The following is a 14,958-nucleotide window of genomic DNA, read 5'->3' as shown; positions in this document are numbered from 1 at the left end:
ACATACAGAAAGGTAGATAGATGGATGTTTGGGTGCATACATATTTATATTACTTGTTAGTTGATGAACACTTTAAAATCTTTATTTTCTTAACAAAGAGTATAAACATTGAAAGTCTTTTATACCATGTAGTATGATGAAATCTAAACTGCAAATGATTTTTAGCATAGTATTCTTGTAAAGCCGTATGTATTTGTATTATATTTTAATAATCAAACTTGAAATTTAACTTTTAGTTATTGTAACACTTTAATAGTTAATTTTAATGAGATTCTTAGAACACTGTTGTTGAATGGTTAATTTCTTACATTATAACACTTGTTATGTCTTTTTTAGTGTTGATGTGTTGAGTGTAACATGTGGTCCACATCATGTAGTGGTGGTAAGTGGGAGAGGGGTAGCTTATGCTTGGGGCTGTGGAAGTTTAGGACGTTTAGGGACTGGCAGTGAGGATAATTGGTATGTGGTTTGTAATGACTTTCCTTTTATAATACTTACACTTTAAAGATTCACAATTTAAGAATAATATATTAAAGATATTAAAACCAATGAATACTTTAAAATATTCTAAAATATGATATATTATAAAAAATATCTAAACTTGAGTAACTTTAAGGCATCTTTAGACTGTTTGCAATATTTATGTATATACAACCTAAAATGCTTTGCGCCCTGCTATTAGGAATAGTACACCGCTTAAATGACTTAGAGACTAATCAACCATTACACCAAAATCTTTTTCTTTCATGACACTATTAAGGTTGTTACCATCAAAATTTTACTCACAATTCAAATTGTGAAATCTCACATGCAGTATCTTGTACTTATTATAATTAAAACTTTTATACCATTAATATCCTGAACTTACCATTAATTTCAATCCTTTTGTAAAGCAGTAGCATCTACCTCATAGCTAGAAGCAAGTGAAACTTTTATGTTATAAGCAGACTTGAATTTATTGACCATTCTTTCATCTATGTCATAGATGTAAGTCAAAAAGAGAAAAGGTCCTAACCTTGAGCCCTGAGATACACCGTTTGTCACATTAATCTAGTTTGACTAAATTTTATGTTTACAATAACCCTCTTTATTCTTTCATCTAACCAGTTTTCTATCCATTGAAGGATTTGTCACATTGTTACCATAGTTTCACGAGGGGAAAAATCATGCTTAATAATCTTTTAAAATTTATTAAATGACTTTGTAAAACATCTTTAATCAGACTTTCAGAAACACAACTGATCAATGACCAATAGGTTTGTAATTCTTTATAGATTGTTTCGGCAATATAACATCTTTAATCAGACTTTCAGAAACTTTATCACAACTGATCTAAGACTAATAGATTTGTAATTCTTTAACAGATTGTTTAGGCAGTATCACATCTTTAATCAGACTTTTAGAAACTTTGTCACAACTGATCTAAGACTAATAGATTTGTAATTGTTTAACAGATTGTTTAGGCAGTATAACATCTTTAATCAGACTTTTAGAAACTTTGTCACAACTGATCTAAGACTAATAGATTTGTAATTGCTTAACAGATTGTTTAGGCAGTATAACATCTTTAATCAGACTTTCAGAAACTTTGTCACAACTGATCTAAGACTAAGAGATTTGTAATTCTTTAACAGATTGTTTAGGCAGTATAACATCTTTAATCAGACTTTCAGAAACTTTGTCACAACTGATCTAAGACTAATAGGTTTATAATTATTCATAGATTGTTTAGGCAGTATAACATCTTTAATCAGACTTTCAGAAACTTTGTCACAACTGATCTAAGACTAATAGGTTTATAATTCTTTATAGATTGTTTAGGGTGTATAACATCTTTAATCAGACTTTCAGAAACTTTGTCACAACTGATCTAAGACTAATAGGCTTATAATTCTTTATAGATTGTTTAGGCAGGTGTAAGATAACATCATCTTTAATCAGACTTTCAGAAACTTTGTCACAACTGATCTAAGACTAATAGATTTGTAATTCTTTAACAGATTGTTTAGGCAGTATAACATCTTTAATCAGACTTTCAGAAACTTTGTCACAACTGATCTAAGACTAATAGGTTTATAATTCTTTATAGATTGTTTAGGCAGTATATCCATGAATGGATGGCAACTGTCTGTTGTAGAAATAAAATTGTAGGGAATGAAGTTTTAAGATTCTTCCACCTTTTGTCATCAGATCTCTAATTACTGGAACTATTCGTTATCATTTCAATTGATAATAGAAGTAACATTAACAAAGTTCTAATCTTCTGTCACCTGTCCACTATTTAAAGACTTAAGAATTAAAAAATAACTGCAAGTTTCTCATATATCTGAGCCTTTAAAATCCATGAATTAATATACTAAGCCCAGGAACTCTACTATTCTTTAACTTTCTTAATTTTTCTAAAGAAATTCAGAATTAACGTAATCTTGCTCTATCAAGCATCTGTTAAGGAGGAGGAATATTGCTTGAATGTTCATTAGTAAAACTGAAGTAAAAATGGAATTTAATATCCAAGTAATCCCATAACCATCAGATACTAGCTTCCTGTATCATCCCATTGTTAAAAATGTTAATAAATGTAGTGAAATATACACGTGCATGTAAATGAAGTGGTAGTTGTCGTTAGGTATACATTTTACTTATTTTATGTTTGAACATTTAGAACGTGAAGAAGTACAGATCTCATAAAACCAGTGTTTTATTAAAATTGAGATTTATTATGGATGATTTCTCTTCCCTGTTTTTAGTATCTGTTAAATATGTATCCTATAAATCAAATAAGTCCAGTGTTTTTAATGTTAGAAGATCACACAAAAAACAAGTGAATAAATATCAAATAAGAATTCCAAACAGTCAGAATCCCTTTACAAGATTGTCAGTTATTCTTCGTCTCATTTCTGGAAGTAAAGCAATGTTATTTTCAGAAAAGGTTCTGTGTTATCAGGTTTTTGTATTTGTTCAAGATAAGTTATCATAGTAGAATCACTTACTTAAATTTCACTCATTTCCATGCTTAGTTCTGTCCCAATGAAGGTGCATCTTCCTGAAAATACAACTGCTGTAAACGCATTCTGTGGTTCAGATGGAACAATGTTTGTGACTGACGTGGGAGCATTGCTGGCCTGTGGCTCAAATTTGTACAATAAGTTGGGATTGGCTGAACGACGAATGTTTCTTGTACAAGTTAAGCAGCTGATGGTAAAGGTAGAAACTGGCAGACAAAAAGATATTTGTTTACTAACTTTTTTCTCAATGAAGTATTTTTCATTTTAATATATTTAAAAATACATGCTGTGCGTTTTACTAATTGAAATATAAATTAACGCTTTCGTTATGGGCATCCTTCTTTGCACATGTCTTTAGGTTTTACTGAGTTACATTCCAAATTTAATTAAAGTACATTGTTATAATGTTATACAAATATATGCATGTATCAAAATGTAGTTAATAAATCAAATTTTAATATAAGTTTAAGTTCTTAATTTTATAAGGTAATATTTAAAAAAAAAAACTAATTTCCCCTTGTTTGAGAATTATGACATTTTGTTTCTGGATATCCCCTCTTCTTTAATTTATTTACCACACTTCTGAGAAATACACAAATTACTTATCATAATGTTTTCGTCTCTCAGGCAAAAGCCAAAATCTAGAAAAATCAGATTTGTCTTGCCACACTCAAGTATTGCATCTTCTCTTCCACACATGGATCCAATATTTCTATGTTTAATACTACAGTATTTAGAATGAGTAGAAGCCAAGGTTCTAAGTTATCAAATGACATGAGCTACACATTTGCCAAGTGCTCTACAGCTTGTGTTGTGTGAATATTAGTTAAACATGATTCAAAGGAGAACAAAACAATAAAATTTAAGTATGAACAAATATATATTGTTACATGTTTAATGCTGTGGAAGATAAACTTATGTAGTTTCATTTTGCAAATTGAAGTCATAATAGAAAGAAAAAAAGAAAGTAATTTATATTTATTGGTGGTATTGAATTTGGTCAACTTCATATATAGGATTAGGGTGTAAGGAATAATGAATAAAATATAATGTTTCACTGAAAAAACAACAAGGATTTGGAATTTATTTAGATGATTATGGACTTTATGCAAATAAACTTTGAGAACTTTTAAATGTAGGAAAGTATTTATAATCATGACATGAAATTCACTTAACACTCAGTGAAGTCAATAATTTGATTCAAAGAGAAATTTTTAATGGCAATACTTTATTAAAAATTCTAATTTTCTTTATCTGCAAATGACTCTTACTGAAAGATTGTGAAATTTTATGAAGATACACAAAACATAGAATTTATAGTATATAAACTCTGAGGGTCAATTTTTAGGTCAAATTGATTGAGTCCATAGTGAGAGAATTAAACTAAGAAACTTTTACATAAGACATACTCATTTAATATTGTTAAAACAGTAACCCACCATGAATTATATAAAATCAGCTAGTTGTATTTTAAAAGATAGATTTTCTATAATTTGTGTTTTGTTTAAATATTGTTTGAAGTAATTTATGTACAAATGGAAACCTCTTAAGGTTTTTCTTCAGTGCATATTTATTAATCATAATAGTGAAGGTTTATTTTCTATTGATGAATAAACTTGAATGAAGAATTACAAGTGAAGCCCATTTATGGATTCATTTGATAATGAAAATACTAGAAGGAAACTGTAATAATTAAATTAAATAGATTCTTTAGCTTTCAGGAACTTTTTCAACAATATGAAAAAAGGTAAGAAATAGCTGTTATGAGTAAAATGTATTCAGTGCTGTTGTATTTAAATGTAACTGTCACAATTTTTCAAACAATAAAGTGATAAAAATTTTTCTAATCTTCTGTTGCTTAAATTTTAAAAATGTCAAAGAAGTTAATAAAACCACATTAGGACTTGCAAGCTGTTGAAAATCATGGGTTTTCAATCTTTTAACTTAGATCAGGCTATTTTGTTATGACTGAAAAACTAGTGTGCAGAGAACAGGAAGCTAATCTCCATCTTCACAGGTTTCTAAAATGACTATAATAACAAGGTGTCAGAAATAGTTTTCTGATCTGATGACATTTTACCTAGAACAGTATACAAGCAGTCAAATCTGATTCACATTCACTAAACAATCAAGTTTGTACTGATAAAAAATGGTTGCCTCATAACATTAGGAAGAACATTTTTATCATTACACTAGTAATAACAATTAGTAGCAATAAGTGAAGTGTCTCAAGTTTCACAAGTATACAATTTATATTTAATACCTTGTTTTATTTTCTAATATTTATATAACTCTAAATTATTTTTAGCTAAATCGGCCAGGGTTAGTAAAACATAAGTGTATGGAGTGTGAAATGTATACATACATTGCTGGCCAAAATCTTAAGGCCAATGAACATAAATAAAAAATATGCATTTTGCGTTGTTAGACTCAACCACTTATTTGAGTAGAGCTTGAAAGATGAAAATAAGAAAAGGGAAAATAAAAATAAAAAACTTTTTAGCATTTAATAGGGAAAATGTGAACACTATGAAATTAGCCTAAATACTAGCTGTTCAAAAGTTTAAGACCATATTGAAACGAAGCGTTAATCGATAAACATGTAACAGGGTTTCAATGCCCAACAAGAGGTCTCAGTAGTGAGTTGAATAGCCGTCATTGCGAATAACTTCAAACATTCACTTTGGCATGGTCAATATAAGCATTTGCAGAAAGCTGGCTGGAATGTTATTCCAAGTGGCGAAGATGGCTTCACGAAGATCATGCACTGTTTGGAATTGACGTCTACTTCTATAAACTTCCCTTGCCATCCACCCCCAAACATTTTCAATGGGGTCCAGTTCAGGTGAACACTCTGGATGGTCCAAAAGAATCACGTTATTTGCCATGAAAACGTCGTTTGTCCTGCAGGCACTGTGAATTGCAGCGTTGTGCTGCTGAAAGATCCAGTCATTTCCACACAAGCAAGGGTCTTCAGTCAATAAGGATGCTCTCTCCAACATGCCAATATACCATAGAAGGAAAAAGCACCCCAGATCATGATGGAACCTCCTCCACTGTGTCGTGTAGAAAATGTTTCTGGTGAGATATCCTTATCATGCCAGTAACGTTGAAAGCCATCTGAACCATCCAGGTTAATTTTTTTTTCTCATCAGAGAACAAAACCTTCATCCACTTTTCTATGTCCCCTGTTTGGTGCTTCTCAGCAAAGTTTAACCGAGCTGTTTCATGGTGTGGAAGGAGGTTTGGCCTTTGAAGACATTTACGGTTTTTAAAGCCTTTCTCTCATAGATGCCATCTTATTGTTCTTGAGCTGCATTCTGCATCTGTAAGGGTCTTAATCTGGTTCAACGATCAGCTGGTGTCTTGCTGAACAACCTGTCAAATCTTTCTACTCAACGCCAGCGAAATTTCTTGGGCCGACCACTTGAAACTCTCATTCCGTATCCCTCAGGGTATTTTAAGAAATTTTCAATAGCAATTTTACTATGCCCAGTCTCAGCAGTAATGGCACGTTGAGAGAGACCTTGCTTTTGTAGCTTGACAATTCTGCCACATTCAAACTTTGTCAATTTTTAGCCTTTGCCATGTTTTTACCCAATGTAACACAGGGCATGTCAGTGGGAGATGTTGACAACGCTAATACTTGAACACAAATGACTAAATTTCATTACGTGTTTATCGATTAACGCTTCATTTCAGTATGGTCTTAAACTTTTGACCAGCTAGTGTTTAGGCTAATTTCATATTGTTCACATTTTCCCTATTAAATGCTAAAACAGTTTTTATTTTTATTTTCTCTTTTCTTATTGTTATCTTTCGAAGTTCTACTCAAATAAGTGGTTGAGTCTAACAGTGCAAAAAGCATATTTTTTCTTTATATTCATTGGCCTTAAGATTTTGGCCAGCAGTGTATTTGGCACTTAACAGTTTTTAGTGACGTTTCTTTTGTGTTTATTGAGATGTGGTACTGAATAGTTTTTAGTGATGTTTCCTTTGTGTTTATTGAGATGTGGTACTGAATAGTTTCTAGTGATGTGTCCTTTGTGTTTATTGAGATGTGGTACTGAACAGTTTTTGGTGATGTGTTCTTATGTTTGCCAACATATGATAACATACAGATTTTTGGTCGTGTTTCTTTTGTGTTTAAAGATACATTTTTGTGGTTTTAAGTGATGTTACTTTTAAGTTTTAAATGTACTTTTTGTGAACAATTTTTAATATTTCTCAAGTGTACAGTTTTAAAAATGCTTTATTGTATTTATGTAATTGATGAGTTTGCATTTGAATTTTGAAAATAGGTTAATATTTCATTTAGAATGAGATTTATAAGTGGCTCATCCCAACCCGAGTGAACTTCATTCGGAATAAAGTAGTCTCTGTTTCAATGGGCCCTACTCACACAGTTGTTCTGCTTGAGCAAGGAAAGATAATAACCTTTGGTAATAATCAGTATGGCCAGCTCGGACATGGACATATTCAGAACAGCCTAACTCCTAAGATTGTCAAGTTGATGGCAGACAAGTATATTGTGGTAATATTCTTGTTTTTATATCATTGATTAGTCAGTGATCACTACTTATTATCTCATTTATTTTTCAAATATTCAGGTATGACAGAGATAACTTAAAATACATATATAGATGCTGCACTGCTTAAAATGTTAAATGATAATCAAACTGTGAAATATTATAGCTATTACTAAAGAACATGTTTCTTGATAATTGTGTTTGTTAGTCAGGTACCTGATGATTGATCACGGTTTCTCCTCATTAAGCCTGTAATTGTAATTTGGTTAATGTAGTGTTTGATAGTTACAGCTCTTTACATTTTATTTCAGTTTGAGGGTCAGCATAACCAAGAAGTGTATCTTAATAATCTTATCGCTTGCTTTGTATCATAATGTTAATAACACTGAGTTATCTTTGTTTCTATTATAAGCTCTTTTCATAATGTCTTTTATTCTGGAGTCACTTGATAAGACATGTTCGTTGTCTAAGAGTTTCTGTTACAGACTTGACTTTACAAAAATTTTATGGTATAAAATTATTATATTAGGATGTCTTTGTGTCTTTCATTAGCATTACTTGAGTTTGCACCAATGCTTTATTATAAAATTGTTTATAATAGGATGTCTTTGTATCTTTTGTTACCATTACTTGAGTTTACACCAATGTTGTGGTATAAAATTGTTATAATAGGTTGTCTTTGTGTCTTTTATTAGCATTACTTGAGTTTACACCAATGTTGTATATAAAATTGTTTATAATAAGATGTCTTTGTGTCTTTCATTAACATTACCTGATTTTACACCAATGTTCTGCTGTAAAATTGTTTATAATAAGATGTCTTTGTGTCTTTCATTAACTTTACCTGAGTTTACACCAATGTTCTGCTGTAAAATTGTTTGTAATAGGATGTCTTTATGTCTTTCATTAGCATTACTTGAATTTACACCAGTGTTGTGGTATAAAATTGTTATAATAAGATGTCTTTGTGTCTTTCATTAACATTACCTGATTTTACACCAATGTTCTGCTGTAAAATTGTTTATAATAAGATGTCTTTGTGTCTTTCATTAACTTTACCTGAGTTTACACCAATGTTCTGCTGTAAAATTGTTTGTAATAGGATGTCTTTATGTCTTTCATTAGCATTACTTGAATTTACACCAGTGTTGTGGTATAAAATTGTTATAATAGGATGTGTTTGTGTCTTTCGTTAGCTTTACCTGAGTTTATATCAACATTGTACTATAAAATTGTTCATCATAACATAATATTTGAATACAATGTATACTCTGTGGAACCAAGATGTGTGTTACAGATATAAATAATTTAACTACTTTTATCTCAAAGACTGGCTAGGAATATATCCTGAAAGAAATCACAGTAAAACCAAATATTGATTAGAATTTAATGATTTTTCAGGTATTTTCCTGATGTTATTAGTTTTAGTTTATCATTTCAATATTTCACATGAAATTTGCAATAGACTCTGTTGTTTGTAAACTCACATCTATGTGATAATGTGTTTTGTTATTTATATGAGTGTATGTTATATCTATATAGATAGGTATCTTCTTCAGTTAATATGTTTGTATGGCTTTGGCTAACATATAAAAGTGATTATTTACCATAGTTCCTACGTATGTGTCATTACGTACCATGACAAATGGATAAATACCATTACTTACAATAGCTGACATGAATTTGCCAGTAAGAAATATTTTAAGAAAAATAAGTAGAGGATATTTATTTTTACCTTTCTGTACAAGAAATATTCTAAACAAATTATGTGTTTTTTCAGAGGATACAGTGTGGGAGCACTTTTACTGTAGCCACTACCACTAACACTGTCTATTTCTGGGGAGGTCGTCAAATTATTAGTAACACTGCCATGTACAAAAACCTTGAGAGACATTGTAAAGAAGATCCAATTATAGACAGTTTACAGACTTTTAATCCTGCAAGTCATTATGATGAAGTCCTTAGTGTTGATGACAATGAAACTAGTGAAACATCTGTCTCTGAAGTAATTAAAATTGGTAAATTTATTTCATTTTTTAAAAAAGCGTGTAGTACGTAACTGAAGTAGTTAATTTGAAAAGAAACATAACACACAGTGTATTTGTATGAGTTGATAGAGGTATGAATTAACCTTTACAAAAATTGTAAATACATTTTTATATACAAAACTTTAAAACATTTTTATGTTTACCATGCTATAATTAGCAAATCAAGTGTATGTATGAAACTATGCTGATCTGCTGCCCACCATTTTAACTGGCCAAATATTTGAAGAACTATACACAACTGTCTCATGCAGATCCTGAGCTGTTTATGTAGATCAAGACAGTATAAGTAAGGAAACAATACACTGTAATTTAAACATCTGTACTGACTAGACCATGGGTTTGTTTATGTAGATCAAAACAGTATAAGTAAGGAAACAATACACTGTAATTTAAACATCTGTACTGACTAGACCATGGGTTTGTTCATGTAGATCACAAGAGTATATGTAAGAATGTTACAGTAAATGTAGACTTCCTGTTGACTGGATCATAATTGGTACGATAATAAAAATCTTTGTAATGAAGCAACATCAAAATATTATGTTCCCACTTTTCTGAGGAATTTAACTTTACTTGATGAATTTCATCTCTTTAGTTGAGTTTCCTGATTGGAAATGCATGATAAATCCACATTCATTTAGTTGTGACTAATGAAAGTCATATGACATGCTTCTGTTACTAATAAGTCCATTAAAGGTCTGCACAAGTTATTTAATAAGTTCATATTTATCCTCAAATCAATATTATGAACTTAAATAGTGTGCTTATGAAAATTCTATTTAGCCCTACATCATGAAAGCTTATAAATAAACAATCCATGCTTTCATATACCAGAAATAACTAGATCATTTATTGGGTGCCATAGAGTGTATATTTTTCACAGAATTAACTGGTAGAGTATTGAATGATTTATAAATAAAATGATTAACGACAATAATTTCCTGATTTGTAACAACAACCACACAAAAACAAATTTATTTTTGTTTTTTTATTTAGTTTGTGAATTATGTCTATGTTTTCTATAATTTAGCTCGATTTCTATCTTGTGAAAATTCCCTCATATGATGCTGTATCCAAATATGAGTGATAATTTGGCACTATACAGTGCTATCTAGTAATGGTATTATGTGACCAATCTTAATAATTATTTATTCCAAAGTAATCAACAAAATTCCCATGCATATAACTGTGGAAATAATGTGGATCTTATCTTGAAAAGACGACAAGGATACATAGAAAATCATTGTATATTTTGATTATAATATCAATGATATATCTTTTGAGACATGGCTTTACACCTGGGAAAAGTACACAAAGCAATGTGGCCCAGTACTTAAGCTGACATCCTGAAGCACAGGACTAGTGTTACTGATATAATAATAAATATATTCTTACATTAATGTTGGTTTATTTGTTTCCTTTGGTCCAAATTAGCATGATTAATGTAAAAGTTGAGAGAATGTAGCATTATGAGTTAATTTCCCTTGAAGGTATACAACTTTTTTCAATTATTAAATTTATTCCTGACTAAACCTCATTTCTTAAAAATAATTTCCAAGTAATCTAAAGGTTCATCAACATGAACAAAACCACTTGACATGTAGTTCTGTAGGTAAAGATATACTAAACCTTTTCTATATTAAGCCTGAAAACTTTCAAATTAGAGAAACAAAGTTATTTTCAGTGTATGGCATACTTTAGCAGTTAGAAGAATTTCTCACTGCACATGTATGTTGACCATTTCAAACTAATGTTACATGTTAATTTCAGGTCAAAGCAATACTCCTTTGCTTCAAGAAGTGGAGAGGATTGGACCAGATGCTTCAATTCTACATGTTAAAACCCCAGAATCTAGATATTTTGTTGCAAGTGACTCAACAGGTGTGTTAATGTTTGAACTTAGTCTTAACCAGGTGTTATGAATTTGTTTAAACGAATTGTTAAATGGAAACTTTAAAAAAAATTATCACAATATTTTTAATATACTTTATATTTAGTATGAGATCTGCTATGAAAAATTATTAGTAACCATGAGATTGATTGGTCAAAATATCTACCATGTATTCTGTTTGTTGTCTAAGTGAAGTTTTAGTATCCGTTTTGACAACTTTTCCGGTTACATACGATACTTTTCCTGGAATTGTACTCACATTATGGCAGTTCAGTCTACTCTGCTTATCAGTTAATAAACGTAAGATTAAATCGTTACTAACTTGTGAATCTTAACATGGGCTTCCAAACCTTATCTTTTATTTTGTAAATTTTTATTCTTACAGACATTTACTTTTTTTTTTGGAAAAATCGTAGGTAATTTTTATAAAGTGAATTAGATTTTTAAAATTTGTCATTTTAGTGTGAACCACTGAATTTACTTAGAACATTTCCTGAAAGAAAAACTAATAAAAACAAATATTATTTGAAAAATAATTTTACTTGCGTAATATTAGAAATTAGTTTCTACATTTTTAGTATGTTTTCCTTAAACAGTCTTTGTATGAAAATCCACTTCATGAATGAATGACTGGTTAGTAGTATTATAAAACTCTGTTATTCTTTAAAATTTTCTTAAAGATGTAAAATAAATAAATAATATAATCCTTAAGTTTGATATCCATCTTATGATAATTTGATTTATTTTCAAATTAGTTAATTTATACTTGATGGTGTTATGTCAGACACTGTCAAATGCTTTTTTAACATCCAAAAATAGGCCTATGGTTACCTGATTGTTATTGATTGCTTTGTAAACTGATTCAGTGAGTCGTGTGAGGTGATCTATCGTGTTGTTTTTTTCCTAGAAGCGTTTTTTCGGAGAGGATGTTATTTATTTCGTACATATATGAAGAAGGCGATTTGATATTATTTTCCTCATCAGTTTGCCAAGACAACTTAAAGTTCTGTTTGTTTGTTTCTTGGGGAGAGTGGTGATAATAGCTTTTTTCCAAGTGTCGGGGTAATAACCTGTTGTCAGTGACAAATGTCGGGGTAATAATCCGTTGTTAGTGACAAGTGTCTGGGTAATAACCCGGTTGTGTGTCAAAGTCAACAGAGTTTAGGTCCCTATAGGAGGATTCGTAATAGTCGCCTTTCTCTGAGTCTGTCCTCACGATTGTGTTGTTATGTGTAATGTATTGGAGTAAGTGATATGTGTTTTTGTCCACGAAAATGCTCTTAAATTTTTCCAAAATTCTTTTGGATTATTCTTAGTTTTTCTAAGTTTTTACAAAAGCCAACTTGTTTCTTTTGCTACATTAACATTTTGTTTGATTTTTCTTATGTTGATCTGTGTATTGCAAAGTGAGTTCGTCTAAGTTGTCTGCGTTTGATTTATCAGAGCGTGAAATTCCGGTGCTTTACGTCCATTGATTGTGGGAGTGTTTTTTCCTTGTTTCTGTAATTTTGTTTTTAATGGTTTTGTGTATGGTTTCAGTAACTTGCTTTACGTAATTGTTTTATTATTAGCATGTTCGACTACATGTGGTACATGGGAGTCGAATATAACGTTAGACATGAGCCAGTCAGTTTTAGTGTACATACATGTGCGCTAAGGGAGTCACGTGTTTCGCTGCGGGGCCCGGGGGGAGTCATACAGGAAATAGGGAAGTGGTCGCCGGTGATTTTTGCATGTTAGAGATTCTGTTTATTGTGTCCTTGGGAGCTATAATGAAATTGAGTACATCATAGGAACCGTTAGCACAGTTAGTAAAGTGTACAGGTGTGTGGTCGTTTATTATATACATGTTGTTTATGGAAAGAAAATTTTTTATAATTGCCCCACTATGCGTGTTTCTGTATCCTTTTAGTTCTGTGTGTGGGGAATTAAAGTCCTCTACAATAATTGGTTTCGGATTACGATCCGAACATTTTTGTAAAAAGTTAATGTCGATATCTTTAGAAGGGGAACAATATATAGCTAGGATAGGGATTGTTAGACAGTTATTGAGGTGTATGTTGCGGAACAATATATAGCTAGGATAGGGATTGTTAGACAGTTATTGAGGTGTATGTTGCGGAACAATATATAGCTAGGATAGGGATTGTGAGACAGTTATTGAGGTGTATGTTGCGGAACAATATATAGCTAGGATAGGGATTGTGAGACAGTTATTGAGGTGTATGTTGCGGAACAATATATAGCTAGGATAGGGATTGTTGGACGGTTGTTAAGGTGTATGTTGCGGAACAATATATAGCTAGGATAGGGATTGTTAGGCGGTTGTTAAGGTGTATGTTGCGGAACAATATATAGCTAGGATAGGGATTGTTAGACAGTTATTAAGGTGTATATTGCGGAACAATAGGAAGCTAGGATAGGGATTGTTAGATGGTTATTAAGGTGTATGTTGCAGAACAATATATATTTGGAATAGGGATTGTTAGATAGTTATTAAGGCTATGTTGCAGAACAATATATAGCTAGGATAGGGACTGTTAGACAGTTATTAAGGTGTATGTTGTGGAACAATATATAGCTAGGATAGGGATTGTTAGACAGTTATTAAGGTGTATGTTGCGGAACAATATATAGCTAGGATAGGGATTGTTGGGCAGTTATTAAGGTGTATGTTGCGGAACAATATATAGCTAGAATATGGATTGTTAGATGATTATTAAGGTGTATGTTGCGGAACAATACATAGTTGGGATAGGGACTGTTAGATAGTTATTACGGCTATGTTGCAGAACAATATATAGCTAGGATAGGGATTGTTAGACAGTTGTTAAGGTGTATGTTGCGGAACAATATATAGCTAGGATAGGGATTGTTAGACAGTTGTTAAGGTGTATGTTGCGGAACAATATATAGCTAGGATAGGGATTGTTAGACGGTTGTTAAGGTGTATGTTGCGGAACAATACATAGCTAGGATAGGGATTGTTAGACGGTTGTTAAGGTGTATGTTGCGGAACAATACATAGCTAGGATAGGGATTGTTAGATGGTTGTTAAGGTGTATGTTACAAAAAGTTTCATTTACGTTTGATTTAAAAGTGTCTTCTATAGAGATGAGATGTGATATTTCTATGCTAAAATAAATGATTATACCTCTGCCGATTTCAGAGTGAGGTGTACTGTGTGTAATGAATCCGGGCTTGTAGTGTTTTATTTTTCTGTGCAAAGTGTTTCTGAAACTATGATGATGTTTGCGTTTATATGTTTGTTTATGTTGTATATTTCTATTCTTTTGTATTTGAGGTTTCCTTGGCAATTGATATATAGAATTTTAATGTGTTTAACGATTGCGTTGTGTTACTTCTCTTGCATAAAGTTTAAATGATAAATGGTGTGGTTTGAGGTTGGGAAGGTGGAAATAGTGTTTGGCCAGGCTACAGAGAACCTTGAGGGATTTATGTCTTGATTCGAAAATGGAGAACAC

General features: G+C 31.2%; 1 protein-coding gene across 1 annotated transcript in view; it reads left to right on the top strand.

Moving 5' to 3' along the window:
• The window catches only part of LOC143224678 (uncharacterized), a 65,057-nt gene that overhangs the window by 11,804 nt on the left and 38,295 nt on the right, over positions 1-14,958 (top strand). Inside the window, exons 4-8 of the mRNA XM_076452837.1 lie at positions 337-459; positions 3,018-3,204; positions 7,324-7,539; positions 9,315-9,552; positions 11,353-11,463. Coding sequence (XP_076308952.1) covers positions 337-459; positions 3,018-3,204; positions 7,324-7,539; positions 9,315-9,552; positions 11,353-11,463 — 875 coding nt within the window. The remainder of the gene's footprint in view (positions 1-336; positions 460-3,017; positions 3,205-7,323; positions 7,540-9,314; positions 9,553-11,352; positions 11,464-14,958) is intronic.

The sequence above is a fragment of the Tachypleus tridentatus genome, chromosome 9 (genome assembly GCF_004210375.1).
Source record: "Tachypleus tridentatus isolate NWPU-2018 chromosome 9, ASM421037v1, whole genome shotgun sequence".
Taxonomy (NCBI): domain Eukaryota; kingdom Metazoa; phylum Arthropoda; class Merostomata; order Xiphosura; family Limulidae; genus Tachypleus; species Tachypleus tridentatus.
Note: the sequence above shows the minus strand (reverse complement) of the source record. Positions and strands in the feature narration are given on the sequence as shown.